The following is a 16514-nucleotide window of genomic DNA, read 5'->3' on the forward strand; positions in this document are numbered from 1 at the left end:
AGGAGCAGCCATGCGTCATGGATTTGCATGTTATATACACATAGTATAATACATTATTCTGGTTAGGTATGATTTATGGTGTTTATTTACATATGATATGTAGTCTGGATTAACATATTCCAACTTTAACTTATACGATAAATGACCCTTAAAATGAAAATGTAATATTCCAGCAATGTAGAAAAATAAGTCATATTCATTGTATTGACATGAGGAGAATGGTTGGTTTGTTACTAGCACCTATTGCAACCATATTACTGTATAGTATATTAAACCATAGCAGACGTATAGGCATCACTGAAAATAACTGGAAATTCCTTACTACTTTAAGGAAATACATTTCATGGGCAACATATTGTGGCATTTTATAATCCATTAATTTAATAATTTAGATAAAAAAATAAGCATAATAAAACATATTTTAGTTCTCCATTTCTATTAACATGTAAGGGGCATTTTTAAATAAATGTCTTTTTAATAAGTTAATCTGATGCATATTTTATTCTTTTTTGTGCTTTTAATTAAACTGTATACTTTGTGCTTTTCAAAAAGCTATGATTGTTTATAAAGTCCTCTCCTCTACACATCCATAAGCAGCAATAATAAATGTTAGAAGTTGAATCAAGTTCTATGTAAATTTTCTCCATTTCCTCCTGTTTTTAATATCACTACCAAGGTCATCCTGAACTTTCATCTATACAAGTCAATTCATCAACATGTATTACTTCATAACTTTCATGACTCAAACTACATTTTTAATTTACATCTTTCATCATAACTGTCTATCACACCGTTCACATACCGCGATCGGTCTCAAAGCTGTGATCAACAAACACAATCATCAGTAAGCAGTTGATTATCTGTCCTATCGGCTCTAATAGAAACTTAAAATAAATCTGCTGAAATTTGTCGCATACATTGGACATGATGAGGGCATAGATGCTTCCTTCTACAGTATTTTTACACTGCATGCCTTTTTTTTGCCCCACACAGATGGTTTACAATATGGAAAAAAACTGACAATTAAATTTCCTTTGACCAATACATTTTTTTAAAGGGGACCTATTATGCTCATTTCCAGCTCTGTATGTTTATGTTGGGACTCCACTGGAATAGCTTTGCATGATTCACAATTTAAAAACACTTCAACTTCTACAACTTGAAATTGATCTTATACTGGCCCTTTATGCAGCCCCTCAGTTCAGCCTCTGTCTCTTGACAGGCAGTCTTAGCTTCTGTCTCTTTAAGGCTCCCTTCCTGATAAGCCCACTCTAATCTGATTGGCCAGCTTTCAGATAGCCTGCTGAGGAACAGCTGTATCGGGTCATGTTAAGTTACCACTGATGCAAAACCAACATTTCCGGCTTTACTGCTTCAAATTAAAGGCATTTAAATAACTACTAGTAAGGGTCTTTTATTGTGAAGAATTTACATGAAATGAAACATGTTTCTCACCATCTTAGCAGAGCTTTGTCGGCAGTGCTAACTGGTTGATAAAACAACATATGGAGATATTTGGAGCTCTTTGTTCAACAGATCAGTTAGCATGAATGAAGGGAGGAATAGAACAAGCAGACACAGCCACAGTGACGATGATGTTTGATGAAGCCATGCTGTGTAATGGAAAAACACTCACAGCATGCCAACTTGACTCGAGTCATGGCTCGGCATGAGTACCCCCAAAACAATGGGAAAATGCCATAATTTTAGGGGAGCATAGCAGTGAACAGATGACCATATAAAGATATCCATCTTGAGCCAATGTCGGCTTGGGCTGAAAGTAGAAAAAAACATTGGAAACCAAGTGCTCAAAGGCTTTACCCCTACTCCATATGTTCATCTCATTATTCTGACACTTTGGCCACATTTAATATCAACATCTGACATTGTAAAACTATGTATGACTGAAAATAAGGAAAAGTATCTCTTTTAAATAATGACCTCTATTTCTGACAGTCTTATGTATTTGTTTCCTTTTGTTGTTTTAACTGTTGAGTCATATAATCAATCCTTTTATACAGTGTCTTACATATAGCTGCTCCCTTTTAAATATCTCTCTCCTAAAACAGAGATTGTGATGTCAAAAACAGTGCCTGTTTAAATGAACAGTTAACTAATCTGACAACAATTGTGCTAAATGGCATTTATCATCTTTACCATAACGCTAAAGAGAAATCTCTCATGAGTCTAGCATTAGTGAATTTATGTGTGCTTTTTGCCATTTACTGTGATCAATAAATTCATTTGCACCCTGAAATAATTTCCCTTTACTATGTGGTCCAGTGGGTACTTAAAAAACAACAACGAATAAATCAAATCTACATCAATCAAGTGGAGAAATTGATGTGTTCTTGAATTAAGCTATTTGAAATATCTGTCTGCCATCTTTGTTTCTGCAACCCCATCACAATAAATCCCATCAACTCTGACAGAGCTAGGAGTATATAAATGAATACATGAGTAATGGCTAATTTTCACTGAATAAATGAACAGCGTGTCTTTGTCAGTAACCCAGTGGCTTCATTAATAACTGTAAACAAGAACCACATTCCAGCGCTATCACCGGACCCTATCATCAATAACTATTGATCGTCTTGTCAACAGTCAGGGTAGAAAGCATCAGTCTGCGTCAACAGTGTGAGCAAATGTAGCAATCCTGTCCCACCCTGTCTGTATTTACTGTAGGTGTCATACTGAGCACCAATGACCTCATGATTAATCATTGTGCATGTGCTTTGTGTGTTTGAGTGAGTGTTTTGTTCAATTTGTGCTAAAGGCATATGATGTATGTATAGGTGCATTAAATCAGGACTTTTTTATTGAACCTCTGTATTTCCCTCTCGTTTGACCATCAAATCAAATCCTTTACTCTTTTGTTCATCCTTTTGCTCTACACCTGGCCAACGTGGCAAAAATCAATGCAATTCAGTGCAGTGAGATTCGCTTGGGGAATACGTTTGCAACAAATCCTCTAAATTAAATGGCCACATAGGTTGTTTGTACCTGTACTCCAGTACGACCCATTTGAGCATTTTTAGAACAACCCATTGGAGTATAATATGCCGCTTTCCAAAACATCATGGTTTGTGCTAAAATGATCACTATAAACATTGTTCCTTAAAATTATGCAATCTTTGTCGTCATGGCAAAACCACATTACAGTAAAAAAACTTGAAGTTGAAAACATGACACTCACAGTTAGAAACAAGAAGCAAAGAGTGGTTAAAACGGGAATTCCACTTGTTGCCATTTATTTGAACCAACTGACTTTTTGCCACTGACTCTCTATCTAGCCGTCTACCCAACCTGCCTCATCATCATCATCATCTGAACTGCATCACTTTCAAGGGTCATAATTACTGCAGCTGCTTGATGGCGGGTTAGGGTTAGGGTTAGAATTAGGGTTAGGGTAGTCACTCAGACGTAACTAAATGTAGTTTTTGGCAACTGAATTCATGACCTATAATGTCATTCTCTTGGGAGGACAGACTCACTTGTAATATAAGAGATATTTAAAAAAGAAGTTTTCTAATGAATAATTAATTTTGGTGCTATTGAAACTGTGCCTCCTCCTGCCTTTGAAGCCCCCAAAATGTTTCCTAAAAGTAATCAACCTAACTATTTACGCCACCCTGGAAGCAGAGAGCTCTGTGTGTATTTATAGTGAGAGCACTGTCGGGACAGCATGAATTATTAATGGATCCTGATGCAGATTTATCTGTGACCTCTAGGCCACCTGGGTGAGAACACAGGCACATACACACACATTCACATAGTGAATCAGTGTTTGTCTTTGTGGCTCCTGTGATGGTTTTTCAGTGAAATGATGACAGATGACAGCGTGTGCAGGCCAGTAACCCTCAGTAACCCCCAGTGTAGCCATTAGCAAGCCTTCGGTTGGTTGATCTGTTCATAGAGGATGTCTTTGACCCACTCGGATTGGTCCTCTGGGATAAATTATTCAAAGCTCTGAAGCATTCAGCAAGGTACAGCACATACTTACAGTACACACAGTAGTCCTAATCTAGATACTCACACATACATACTACATACGTCAATAAGAGAACAGTCTGTTTTTAATGCTTCTTTCAAGCTTCTGTGTAGACGTTCAACCTACTGGCATAAAGGTGAAGTTTTCCCCCAGAAACTGGATTCAAATGAGTCAAGTGTTATCTCCCTTTTGTTGCAAAAGTCATGATCAAAAAACGTGTAAACTGATCCTTGGCTTCATGTGTCTGCTCGCTCTGTTCTGTTTCCTGGCTCAGACGCGGTACTTTCTCAGAAGGTCAGCCTGCCACATGTACTTCCTCTCGGGGAACCTCTCAGGGATCTTGATCTTGCGGAAGTCTTGAATGCATTTATCCAGCTCCTCCTCCACTGTCAGCTTTTCTTTCGCTGGCCTCTTCTTGCAAGTGCTGGTGTCACGGGAGCTCGCTGTGAGTGTGCGCAGCAAGTCACTCTTCCGCCGCTGTTCAGACTGCTGGAGCATGGCGACGGGGCCTTTTTTCAGTGGCCTGTCCAGAGTTTGGACATTACCGTGGGGGTGTGACTGGCGGCTGACCGGGCCACAGATGACTGTTCCCTGGGGAGAGCTGGCTTCTGACTGGCTCTCAGAGCTGGAGGTGGAGAGCTCATTAAAGGAGGTGCCGCTTTCACCTTCGCCATCTCCTTTGTGGTTCTTGCAGCAGCAGTCACATGGAGGGGAGGACCAACGTGATGGGCCACCTGGAAAGAGACAGAACCAGAAATGGAGCTAACATTAGATTCCATGCAAAGCTATTTTTTTACCTTGTCTTTTTTTCTGGGCCAATCCTCAGGAATATACAAAGATAAAAATGAGACAGTGACACAAAGAGAGGCAGAAATTAGTCAGACAGGAGAAGAAAGACAAATAAAGAAGCCCCAAGACAGAGCAAGAGGAAAAGTCAGTGAATGCCAAATAGCCATCACCTAGAACAAAGTGACACAGCGTCAAGAACAACTGGCATTATTCCAGTCTAAGTGAGCTGGCTGACTGTCTGACAAGCCTGTATTGTTCAAAGAACTCCTCTCCCAGATCCATGAAACAAGAAACAAGAGGAATCACAATAAATGTACAGATTTATATGCTGCAAATGTGTTTACTGTGAAACACTGAAACCGATTGTAGTTTGACATCATGAAATGGGAGCCACTGCAGTACCAATGCAATACAAGCTTTTGACCTTGCAAAGACAATTTCAACTCCCCAAGGAGAAACAATAGCAATATTGAAACAGACAAACAATTAAGCAAAATGAAGTCTGTCAATTAAATACAGCTTTCGCTGAAACCTGCTGTCCTGTTCACCAGCCAACTTGTTTATCTCATTAACTGCAAACTTGGCCTATAAAACCCAGGACCTACACACATATATGCAGCATCAAACACTTAAAATAACTTTCATTTTAAATTTATTGGGAGCATTGTGTTAGACCAATAATAGATTCAATGGAAACTTAATGTAAACTCTAACCAGTCAGTATTATTCTTAGTGATATGCAGGTCAAAAGGTCCAGGTTGTTTCATCACCATGGCTGTCTATTTCAGTGTATTACAGGTTCTAACTCCATGTACACATAAAAATACTATTGAAACAATAGTAAGTAACCTAGATGTCTAAATAGGTTTAGACCATTCAATGTTTTCTGACCAGCAAATCGCCAAATCAATGCTTCCTTGGCAAAAAGTTGATTCAGGTTAGCAGTATTTAAAAAAAATTAAAACAAGACTTTGCAACCTTTCCTTGAATACCAATAGTTGTAGCCTTAAGCAACAGGAAGACAGAAGCAGTCAACCATAGCAATTGCTGAAAGGAATCAATTGCCCAGCCTAACATCTGTTTACAGTAGGGCTGAAACACTGGGAGGAACCAGAAAAGCACCACACCTCTCACTGCAGGAAACAGCCATTTATTTTTCATGCTAACCTCCTGAATAATTGAAAGGGTATCTGTTACTGATGGAGTCCGCTCTGTTTAGTGAGGAGAAAGATCAAACCCTTGAGGCAAAAACACACACACACACACATTTTGCCTCCCTTCTGATTTCAAGCCCCACCCCTTACCTGCTACAATACTACAGACACACACACACAAACACACACAAACACACAAGCACAGGCTTCTGCTTTTCATGCATCTTCCATTCATCATGTTCAATAGAACCACATTTCTTTTCATGTGTTGCTGAGCATTTCACTTCAAACAGATTGTACAAGACTATAAATAACTCTGCTTAAAATAACTGTCCCGCTGCTTTTCTTTCTTTTTGTCCTAGGCAGCATATTTAGCTTGTTTAAAGTGAGGGACAGCAGATGATAAATCAATTCATCCAACCAATATTTGTTCCTTGAGTACGGAGTATTACTTACAGTATAAACAGCTAGCACATATTGTAACTTGTTTATGTGAAGAAATACTCTTAGGATTACAGCTTTGACACTGATTTTAACCTTCCCACTGTCATTCCAAATGGCACGAGGACTAACACAGAACAACATTTACACTCAGACACACATGTATACACTGCTTTCTTTGTGAAATAAACATCACCCCATCAAAGGCAGTGACGGAACTAGAACGGCTTTTCACCCGTACCAGTTCTGGATCTCTTTAATTAAGACTTACAAACCCTCAACAAACTTGCATAAAGACACATACGGACTTCAGACAAAGACAGAAAATACAGTATTACTAGCACTAGTAGTATTACAAAAGTGTAATTTGAAGGTACACACACATACACACAAATAGATATCAACCTCAGATAAAAAGATGTAATAATTTCAGTATAGAAAATGTAACCCCATGATGGGTGCAATGACATCTATTCCCAACCTCTGTTTAGGAACATGAGTTAATTTATGTCACCCAGAGTGAATAGAGGGCCCTCTGATCGATGAGATGCAGACTCGTAATTGGTGTTTTGAAAAATGGCCCCAGACTGTGGTGAATTGTTAAATCTGCCAGTAGCCAATTTGCCTGTCCAAATAAAATTAACACGATGGGACGGGTAAAGCCTCAGTAACAAACGTCATTTTGTAAAGAGCCCCAGTGTGTGTGTGTGTGTGTGTGTGTGTGTGTGCGCGCACGCGCCCTTGCATCTGTACACTTGATATATGACATTTGGATTAAACTTTGGCATTAAGTAATTATATCCACCTCCATTTGAGCTCTTCGCACTGTAAGTCCTGACAGTGATATGCTGCTTTAATTTTCAGGTATTGTAAATGGCTATTAGCCTTGCTAACACTAAAGACTACCAGGGAGGGATCTGATTTATCATTTTGACCAGTCAAACCTTTAGCTTCATGACAAATTGGCTGGCAAATAATTCAATTGAAGACACCAGAGACTATAAAATCCCAAGCAATGATAACTGAGGTGTGTATAAGTCATTGAGTGGTGTCTTTATCCTCACCTACAGAGTGATAATGTAATTATGTTCCCAAAAGAATAGATTCCTATGCAGTGGTGATGCATAATAACACATCAAGTCGTGTTAGAAGTGAAACCAATTTTCCCTGCTAATTGAAATGAAAAAAATTGTTAATATGTGGACCTGTGTTTCCTCATTGGCATTTACACCGTATGGTTGCTAATTTAGGTGAAAATTAAACCACTGTTTCTATTAGTTTTGCTTATTCATTTTTTCCCTTCCGTTTGTGTCTGCTTGAATTTCTGTCTTCTTGTACGGACAAATCACATGACCAGATCGAATGTAAGGGCCCTAAATGTCCATCCATAAATAAATCTCTGGTAATTCTGTAATGACACCACTAATTTCATTTTGAAATAAACAAGCCACTGTTTAAACTAAGGGTCCAAACATTTGTCTCAAACTTGATATCTCAGACATCCCTAATCCAATTTTGCTTCACTGTAGATGAATGATGGAATTTGGCTGTGTACTCTGGAGCCTCACACTTTAAACTTGATAGAAGTGCCATAATTAAAGGTTTGAAAGGCGATAGCTGCTACACCAAATGTCTGATTTTGATTATACTGGAGGGTAATGATGCATCTTGTGAAGCCGAAAGGATGCCCGATCCATCACTGCAGGTGAACATTTTCATCTGAAAGTTTCTTCCTCTGCACCTTAAACTGAAGGAATTGTGATGGATTTTCCTACATCATGCCTGAACAATCCACTTAATGGGGCACTGTGGTTCTTTAAGTCAATGATTTGACACAGTATGTTGGTGGTTGAGCTGTATAGCAGGAGCAATATTCAGTATGTTTGTGCAGACCTTGCATGTGTTCTAACTCAAACAAAGCCTAATTTTCTCCTATGAAATAAAAATTGTTTAAAAAACCAATCACCTGTATTGTCATAATCATAGGTACACGGTATCTTTGGTCTTTTAATGGCATCGATTTGACAGTGTTTATCCTTGACAAGTAAGCAACTCTCCTGAATTATCCACTCACTTGTAAAATAAGCTGAGGTTCATTGTTCATATCAGGCAGGAGATGTCTTGGGGAGAGGGCGTACGCCCTTACTGTCAATCATGCCCACACAAATGTCAGCATATTTGGAAAGATGTAGAATGAATCAGAGGAGGTTGAGTTTCTGTGTGTTACAGGGTGAATGTGTTTGAATTTTAACTGAATACTAGTAGGGGTTTTTTGTATTGTAGGGCAACTTTTGACATATACATCATAAAATCAAGTCAACTACACATCACCTGCTCATTGCTTGTTCTGTCAACTCACTGAGAAAACAATTTAACAGATCAGCGGCCTTACCACAGCCAAACTAGCTAAACTGAATTCAGCCATCATTCACTCTATTATTTACACCAGAGCTTTCATCAGTAAAAACGGTCTATTTTCTCTTAATCTTGTTTGCTTACATTATTTTAATAAAATGGTTTTGCCCAGTGGAGACAGATAAGAAAAGTGGAAAAAAGAGAGAAGGGAAGGCTCCAGGTCAGATTCGCAGTACACTTCTTAAGGCAGTGTGTTTATGTCTCCCTCGGTAATGACTTTCTTTAATGGCTAAATGGCCCAGCCGCCTCTCACTAATATAACCTCAATGAAATATACTGTATATTGGTTCATTTATCTGTTAAATTAAAATACCAACTAGCCAGGAAACAAAGAATATGCTGATGAACTAACATGAATAGAGAAGGCAAACATGTCTTGAGATGACAGCAAACAACCTCACAAACTGCTGTACTATAGCTACATTATACATCATACAGTATTTTGTGTTAGAGCAGTGTAAAATAAAGTTCCTGTATTGTTTAATGCAAAAACAGCAACTTAAAAGTTGGGGGAAAGGACTGCTGACTGGAGGGCAGCTGGTTCAAACCTGGACCTTTAGGATAAAACTGGGCAAGGAAGCAATTCAGGATCACTTGCCTTGAGCTTTGAGCAAGGCACTTAATCTTTGCTCAAGGAACAAACAGATTAGACTTTCATTAACAGGGAAGCTTCTGGGTGAGACAGTGTTTAACTGGGTATGTTTGGGGCAGGTATTTTCACCTAAAATAAACCTTCCCTGGTTAAACATAGATTCTATCTTAAAAAGTGATTTAGTCTTGAATAGTCTTTTATATATATATATTTACATAAACCCGCTGACTTTATTATGCTGTAGGATGTAGTCTATATTTTGTAATGTGATTGTGACGTGTGTGTGTCCATAGTACACACTCAGTGACAAAAGGAGCAAAAGAAAAGAAGACACTTAATTTAGTTTTGTCTTTTTCAATTTATGTGTGCATTTCTTTACATATCAGTATGTGCATGTCAATGTAAACGTTATCTATATATAGACCTAGTATATGTGGCATCTTGTGAGAGAGTAAGGTCATACTTTCCTTCGGGGCTGATGCATGTTTGTGCTTGTGTGTATGTGTGAGTGAAAGACAATGCATGGGAATGTACATGTGTAATTGCACACACATGTAATGTGTCACATGATGCATGATAAGTTAGGGCCTGATATAGGTCAGTTTATGTGCTTCAATATGGCGTTGTTCCCTCCACATAGTCATACATGTTGTATTCTGGAGTGTGTGTGTGTGAGCTACTGGGCACACCAACAGCATGTGTGTGCACGCCTGTGGTCATCCCTCAGTGTGTAAGTGACATTGGCCTTGGAACTATTATCTGTAAGCCATTGGGCAGAGAAAGGGAGGCTGGTGTCAGGTGGGGTTCCCATTCATGTCATCAGAGGTGTCAGACTGTCGGCTGTGCCTCTGGCCAGCATCACTCAGCACACACACTTGCTCTGAGTGTGTGTGTGTGTGTGTGTGTGTGTGTGTGTGTGTGTGTGTGTGTGTGTGTGTGTGTGTGTGTGTGTGCCTGTGTGTGTGTTTGCCTTATATGTGCAGCATTTGATTCATGTGTTCTCATGTTGTTTCTCTTCCAGGAAGCTGAGCAGAAGGTCTGACTGTAGTCTAATGACTGTCACATGCTATTAGATACACACACACACACACATAAACACAAACACACACACACACACACACACACACACACACGCACATGCACACTCACACACAAACACAAATACAAATACACAATGCTTCCTGACAGGTGCTCTAGGCTCTGATGTATTGATCTCAGCAGGAATGTCCACAGCTTGTGTTAGCCAGCCAGACCTGGCTGACTCACACTGCACTCACAATAGAATAGAATAAACACACACACTAACCCTACACTGAAAAAATCAACCCACATAAACACATAAACCCTTTTTGTTTGAATTTAAGAGAAAAAAAAATCATGTTAGCTATCATCTGTCATCTGGTTATTGTCTTGAATGAGCAGCTGAAAAAACTAACATGTTTTCTAATGTATTAATATGTCAATATTTATGATGGTTTTGCATCATATGCCTCAACATCTATACATGTCAAGTTATTTTCTCTACTGTTACCATGTTTGCTTATAATTGATAAGGTTTTTTTTTCTTTTATTGACTTTCTGTCAGCCAAGTTTTGCCTCATTTGCTTGCATAACAAAGTCAAACAAACATCTGCCTTAACTCTAACGATACCAACTATTGACCTAAACATGACCAATTGACATGTGAATTTTGTCATGATTGTACACAGCCTGGAGTTAGGCTCTCATTGAAAACCATAGCAAATCAATGACTGGGTGCATCTATCTTCTCTCATCCCCATTTGAGCTGAAATCCCACCGAAGTTGGTAAAAGCTATGAGAGTAATGTTCAAATGTCTGCAAACAAATCATGCAGCGTGATTCAACTCTTGTGTTCCAAAAATATTGAATGGTGAGTCCCAACAGACTCAGATATTTACCTCATTATTATATATCCTTATGAACAGAGCTTCAAGCAAAAATAAGGAAACGCCACACCCACTTGAGTAAGCATGGAATGAGTTTAAACACATTCCAAACATTCATTTTGCGGTTTAAAAAACAATCTTGTCTATCCGTCCTCTACTCATTTCTTTTAATTTTGTTTTATTTTCTTCTGCCATCTCTCTTTATTTTTGTCAACTCTTTTCACATTTCTCTCTCCTTTTCCACATTCATCTCCTCTCCACCATTCCTCTCCTAATGCCTGTATCGATGAGTTGGCGCATCAGTGGAAGTGTATGGACGATTGCCCTCTGATTGATTTCTGTCATACAGCCTCTCAGCACTGGGAGGCTGTTCACTGGAGATAAATGATGTTGGCACAACAAAAACAAATAAACCTCTTCTATCTATCACTCCTCTCTGTCTGGTCTTTTTTTTCTGTCTCCCACCTCAACTCCTGTCTCTTACTCAGTCTCCTCCATTATCTTCCTCTCAAGATTGAGGTTTCCGTTTCTCTCTCTTCATTAGTCATTTTTCTATTATGTGTTTTTTTCCCCCAGTTTATTCTCTCTGTCTTACTTTCTGTTCCACTGATTTGCCTCATTTTGGCAAGTAAGTCAACAGCCCTGATAGAAAGTTTTGTGTATCCGATTCCTGCATGGCTCCAACACCTTTTTTTTCAGCAGCAGTTCATTTCAGTATTCAAGTTAAAATAAACAACAGATTATCATTCATTAATAATATGATATTAAGGGGTGGGCCTACCGGCATGATTTGTGAATTCACAAGTAGTTACGAAGTCAATCCTTGACCAATATAAATTTCCACTAGTGTGATGTGTAAACTGGAAGCCTCCAGTGCAGATACATAGAGAATAGACTTTTCAGTCAGCTAAGAAACATCTCGTGTCCTGCAGGAAAATGAAATATATGCATATCCAAAGATTCTCAAATATATAGTCTCCACCTTGCCTCAGCCTGTCTCATCTCATCTACTTCTATCCATATACCAATTTCATTCAGCATTTTGCATAAAACCTTTGGAAACATAGAGAGACGGTGTCAGAACTTGTTGCATCATAGTTAATTTCACTTGAAAAGAACTAAGTCAAACTTGATGCCTTTTGCATGCAATTTTACTAGTATGAAATGGAAGAAGTATCAGAAAAAGACAGGAGCCCTTGCGAAACTCAGAGTAACTTGATGGTGTTTATATCATTTTAAATTTTGCAACCAACCATTGGAACGTCAATATCCACTGTAGCTGTTGAATTCCTTAATGTAATGTTGTGTCCCTCAACATTAGCCTTATGTGCAGGACAAAGTATACTAAACAATAATCTAGAGCAGCACTGGAATATACAGTATATATGTAAACTCTTTCATAACTGCAACTGTAACTAAATCAGTCTCATTCAATTCTGCTTATCAGGCTGCAGAAACTCCACATGAAGGAGCTGTTGAGTCATTGTCAGTTTATTTCTATACATGCCAAACCCACCACTTATCAGATAGGGAGGTAACAGCATCAGCAAGTTGAACCTACAGATGTTGACATTGTTGCCACCTATAGGTAAAGAAAGAATAAAAGTTGCTTTTTTAACACCCCCTGTGGGCAATGAGTGTCACAGCTGCATTTTCTTTCTTGGTAAATTCTTTGGAGGTTTCACATAATATCTGTACCACCTATTGGCAACAATTAAATAGATTACAGATGTAACATCAGCCTGTCACACTGTCCTCCAGTGGACGTCAAATGCTTGAATAGTGCAGTTCAGATGTGGCTTTACACCAAATATTATCTTCTTTAAAATATTTTGTTTTCTAGCTTTTTCCAGCACATGGACCATGACACAAGTGACCCTACATGTTCATATTGATAAACGTGCTTATGCAGCACCTCAGTTAAGCCTCTGTCTTAAACAGATCATTATAGCTCCTGTCTCTTTAAGGGCCCCCTTTCAATCAGCCCACTCTCAGCTTCATGAAGCTGCAGTTGACTCAGTTGACTCACAGTAGTTCAGCATGCTATGGACTTCACTTCTTTTATCAGTTCTTTACTCAAACTATTAAAGTCTCAGCTACATCTGTACATGTTTGAGCACAAATCCGATATGAAATAACTATGTGGACAACATGAAGAGTTCATGGAACAACCTCCGCAGCAATAAAGGCCCTTTATGGTCATGTGCGAACAGATCTGATGTCATCACAAGAAGAAGTAGAGGTTACAGTGCAAACTATGTTTAAAATCAAATATAATCAAACATCATAACAGAATGTATAAGAAAATCACATAAAGTTATGACCCCTTTAAATACCCATATTTACCCAACTTGCAAAGAGTCCTGCAGTTCTGACATTGGCTGAGTTTAGCTTTTAGATGCTTCATATCAATAATACTGTATGCCGTTGTTTGTTTTCCCTCATCACATCCCTGTTCACTGGATGAGAAACCCTGGATTACACTATTACATTAAGTATTTGTAAAAGGCTGCAATTACAAATAATGCCACAAGGATAAAATGTAAGCCACAAGCCTTTCTGTGTAAGCCTCAATGTCTACACTGCATAAGCCTTAAATTGTGTTTTACAATCAGAGCACTGGTGGCTTTGATCGGATACTTTATTGCTGCACTTTCACAATTTTGAAAGGACTTACAAATGGATCTCACCCCTCATATGCTATCACTACAATCCTAAGGACAGTTCAGATTTTATGACTGAGTGTTCAGTCTGCCATAATAAAAACAAAGTGATAGAAAGAAATAAAGAGTTTGTTCCTCTCTTGAGCATCAGACCAATGTGTAGCACCATAGAGAATCAATCAGAAAATGAAACGCTAGCTGTACTCTGAGTGATTTTCTGGGCATATGAGTCTATTTTCTGGTTCAGAGCTGATGTTGCTGCTTTAAAATGGATTTTATTTTAGTTCAAATACTCTGACGAATGATCTTTGGGTCCACAAAGTCAGTCTTCTTTTCATCGTTAACGGAGTAGCTCCCAGCACTGAAGCACAACCTAATGCCATCTCAAGTTAAATGTAATGATAATGTGATAATGTGTTTATCCCTACAAGGAGATTCTTTTTTCTTTTCTTTTACACATGCCCTCGTCTGCAGAGAGGTCGAGAGAACAGCAATTAAAGTTGGCAATGATTCAGCATCTTGCCCAAGGACACTTCAGTGTGACAGATGCTGGTCAAGTGAGGAGCCTGAACCCGCAGGAGCTTGCTTTACGTCTCAGCTGTCTGGCTTTTAGCTGTGAGAAGAAGCTTGGTTGGTCAGATATTGATTAAACTGTCCTTGGCACTGGGGATCAGTTCTGGACAAAGACGTCAGCTGTCCAATAAAAATTCAGCATATTCAGGCGTGCATTCCTAAATAGATTGTTGGTTCAAGCTATATTTGCAATGTTGGCATAATGTATAACAAGAATGAAGCATTTCTTCTCCATTCCCTCCCTTCTCTCTCTATACTTCACCATCTTTCTCTTGATGCAGCGTGATTAGTTCCTCGTAAGACAGCATGAAATGATGTGTTTGACTGTTCAGCTTCTTAAACCAGCCACTTCTTTTATGCCAGCATTTCCTCAGCCCTGTATTTAATGACTGTATGTCTCAGTGAGTGTTCCTACACTCAAGGTTGTTTTGTTTTGTGTGTTGATGCTCAGTGAAAGTGCCTCTCTTCCCTACAAGCAGGTGTTACATTTCGCTTCAGAGAGTAACACTACTCGGTGACAAAAGTCTGAAACGGTCTGAACTGTAAATCTCAATGGTTCTAAAGTCACAATAAGCTAAAACAGTATACAAGTGTACAATAGGTACTTTGGAAAATTGGCACTATGTGCAAGGACGCATGTGGTTTTTATTTGTATTTCATTTTGAATGTTCAAGACGTTATTACTAGAGGTAGAGGAGGTGGAGAACAGAACAAAAAAATGCATGAAGAGGACTGAAAAATATTTATAGAGGGAGAATTGTTCTTTTTTTCATATGGTGAGACGTTCTGGATGGTTTAAACATAATGGAAAATAAACAGTGTGTAAAATTTAGTTGCATCTAGTTGAAAGGACTTGGCAGAACTGGAATATATTTATAAGTATGTTTTAATTAGAGTATAATCACCTGAAATTAATAATTGTTTTTGTTACCTTAGAATGGGCCCTTTATTTCTACATAGGTAGTGGGTCCCCTTCTACAGACCCCTCTATGTTGCACTGCTATGTTTCTACAGTTGCCCAGAATGAACAGACCAAACACATTTTGCGTTTTTTGTGAGTTTCGCGGCCACTGTAGGTTCTCCTATATGCTTGAAGGTGAGGGGTATTCATTTGGTTGCAATCTGCAACCTCATTACTAGATGCCAATAAATCCTACACACTGGTCTTGTAATGTCTGACGTAGACCAGCAGTGCCCTGTCCTTATGCACTAAAACTAACTGTAACAATGGGGACTTATGCAGTTTGAAACACTTCAGAGTAGCTTTGCTGATGCAGGCTCAGTGAAACGTTCCTCTTAAAGACCAATCCTACTGATTATTAATCAAGCCTGCTCTCCAAATGTTCAAAAACTTTCCATTTTAGAGATTTTTTTCTCTTCACCAGCCTCTGTTAGCATTCATTAATAATACTTGTGCAAATCATCACTTGCAAACCACCACATCCAGACTGTTCTCATGAACAGTCATCGTGATGCAAATTAACAGTCTTTTTCTTAGAAACCGCCAACTCTGGGCTGTCTTACTCGCCTCACACTTAATGCCAGGCCATCATTGCTCACACTGTTGCTGTTTTTAGTCACCACTTTCCTTTAATTAGCCTGCATATTAAAAAAATGTTAGAGGACAAAAAATCAAAGTAGAGACTGTAGCATTTCCAAGAGTTTGACGTACATGTTATTATGGCATGATAGATTATTATTGTATTTGGACTTCTACATTACTTTTTTTGGCAATATTTGTGGATCTGTGGATTATCTTTGTAAATTGTCCACTTGTAACTAGTAATTTTATGGCTTTTATTTTAGTTTGTATTCTTGTATCATGTCTGTTATTTATCTTTTTTTTTCTCTCTCTCTCCCAGTCTTTTGTTTTTTACTTCTATTTTGATTGAATAAGGTGTGCACTGGATAGCACCTGATCAAGCACACTTGTGGTATCTTTGTGTAAATACATAGAACCAAACTCCAAATCCAAGCTACTACTTCTCC

At 38.5% G+C, this 16514-nt stretch overlaps 1 protein-coding gene across 1 annotated transcript in view; it reads right to left on the minus strand.

Moving 5' to 3' along the window:
- Positions 1 to 4261: 4261 nt before the first annotated feature.
- Positions 4262 to 16514, minus strand: part of kctd16b (potassium channel tetramerization domain containing 16b) — a 70557-nt gene continuing 58304 nt past the window's right edge. The window contains exon 2 of the mRNA XM_062433463.1: positions 4262 to 4725. Coding sequence (XP_062289447.1) covers positions 4262 to 4725 — 464 coding nt within the window. The remainder of the gene's footprint in view (positions 4726 to 16514) is intronic.

The sequence above is a fragment of the Scomber scombrus genome, chromosome 14 (assembly GCF_963691925.1).
Source record: "Scomber scombrus chromosome 14, fScoSco1.1, whole genome shotgun sequence".
NCBI lineage: Eukaryota > Metazoa > Chordata > Actinopteri > Scombriformes > Scombridae > Scomber > Scomber scombrus.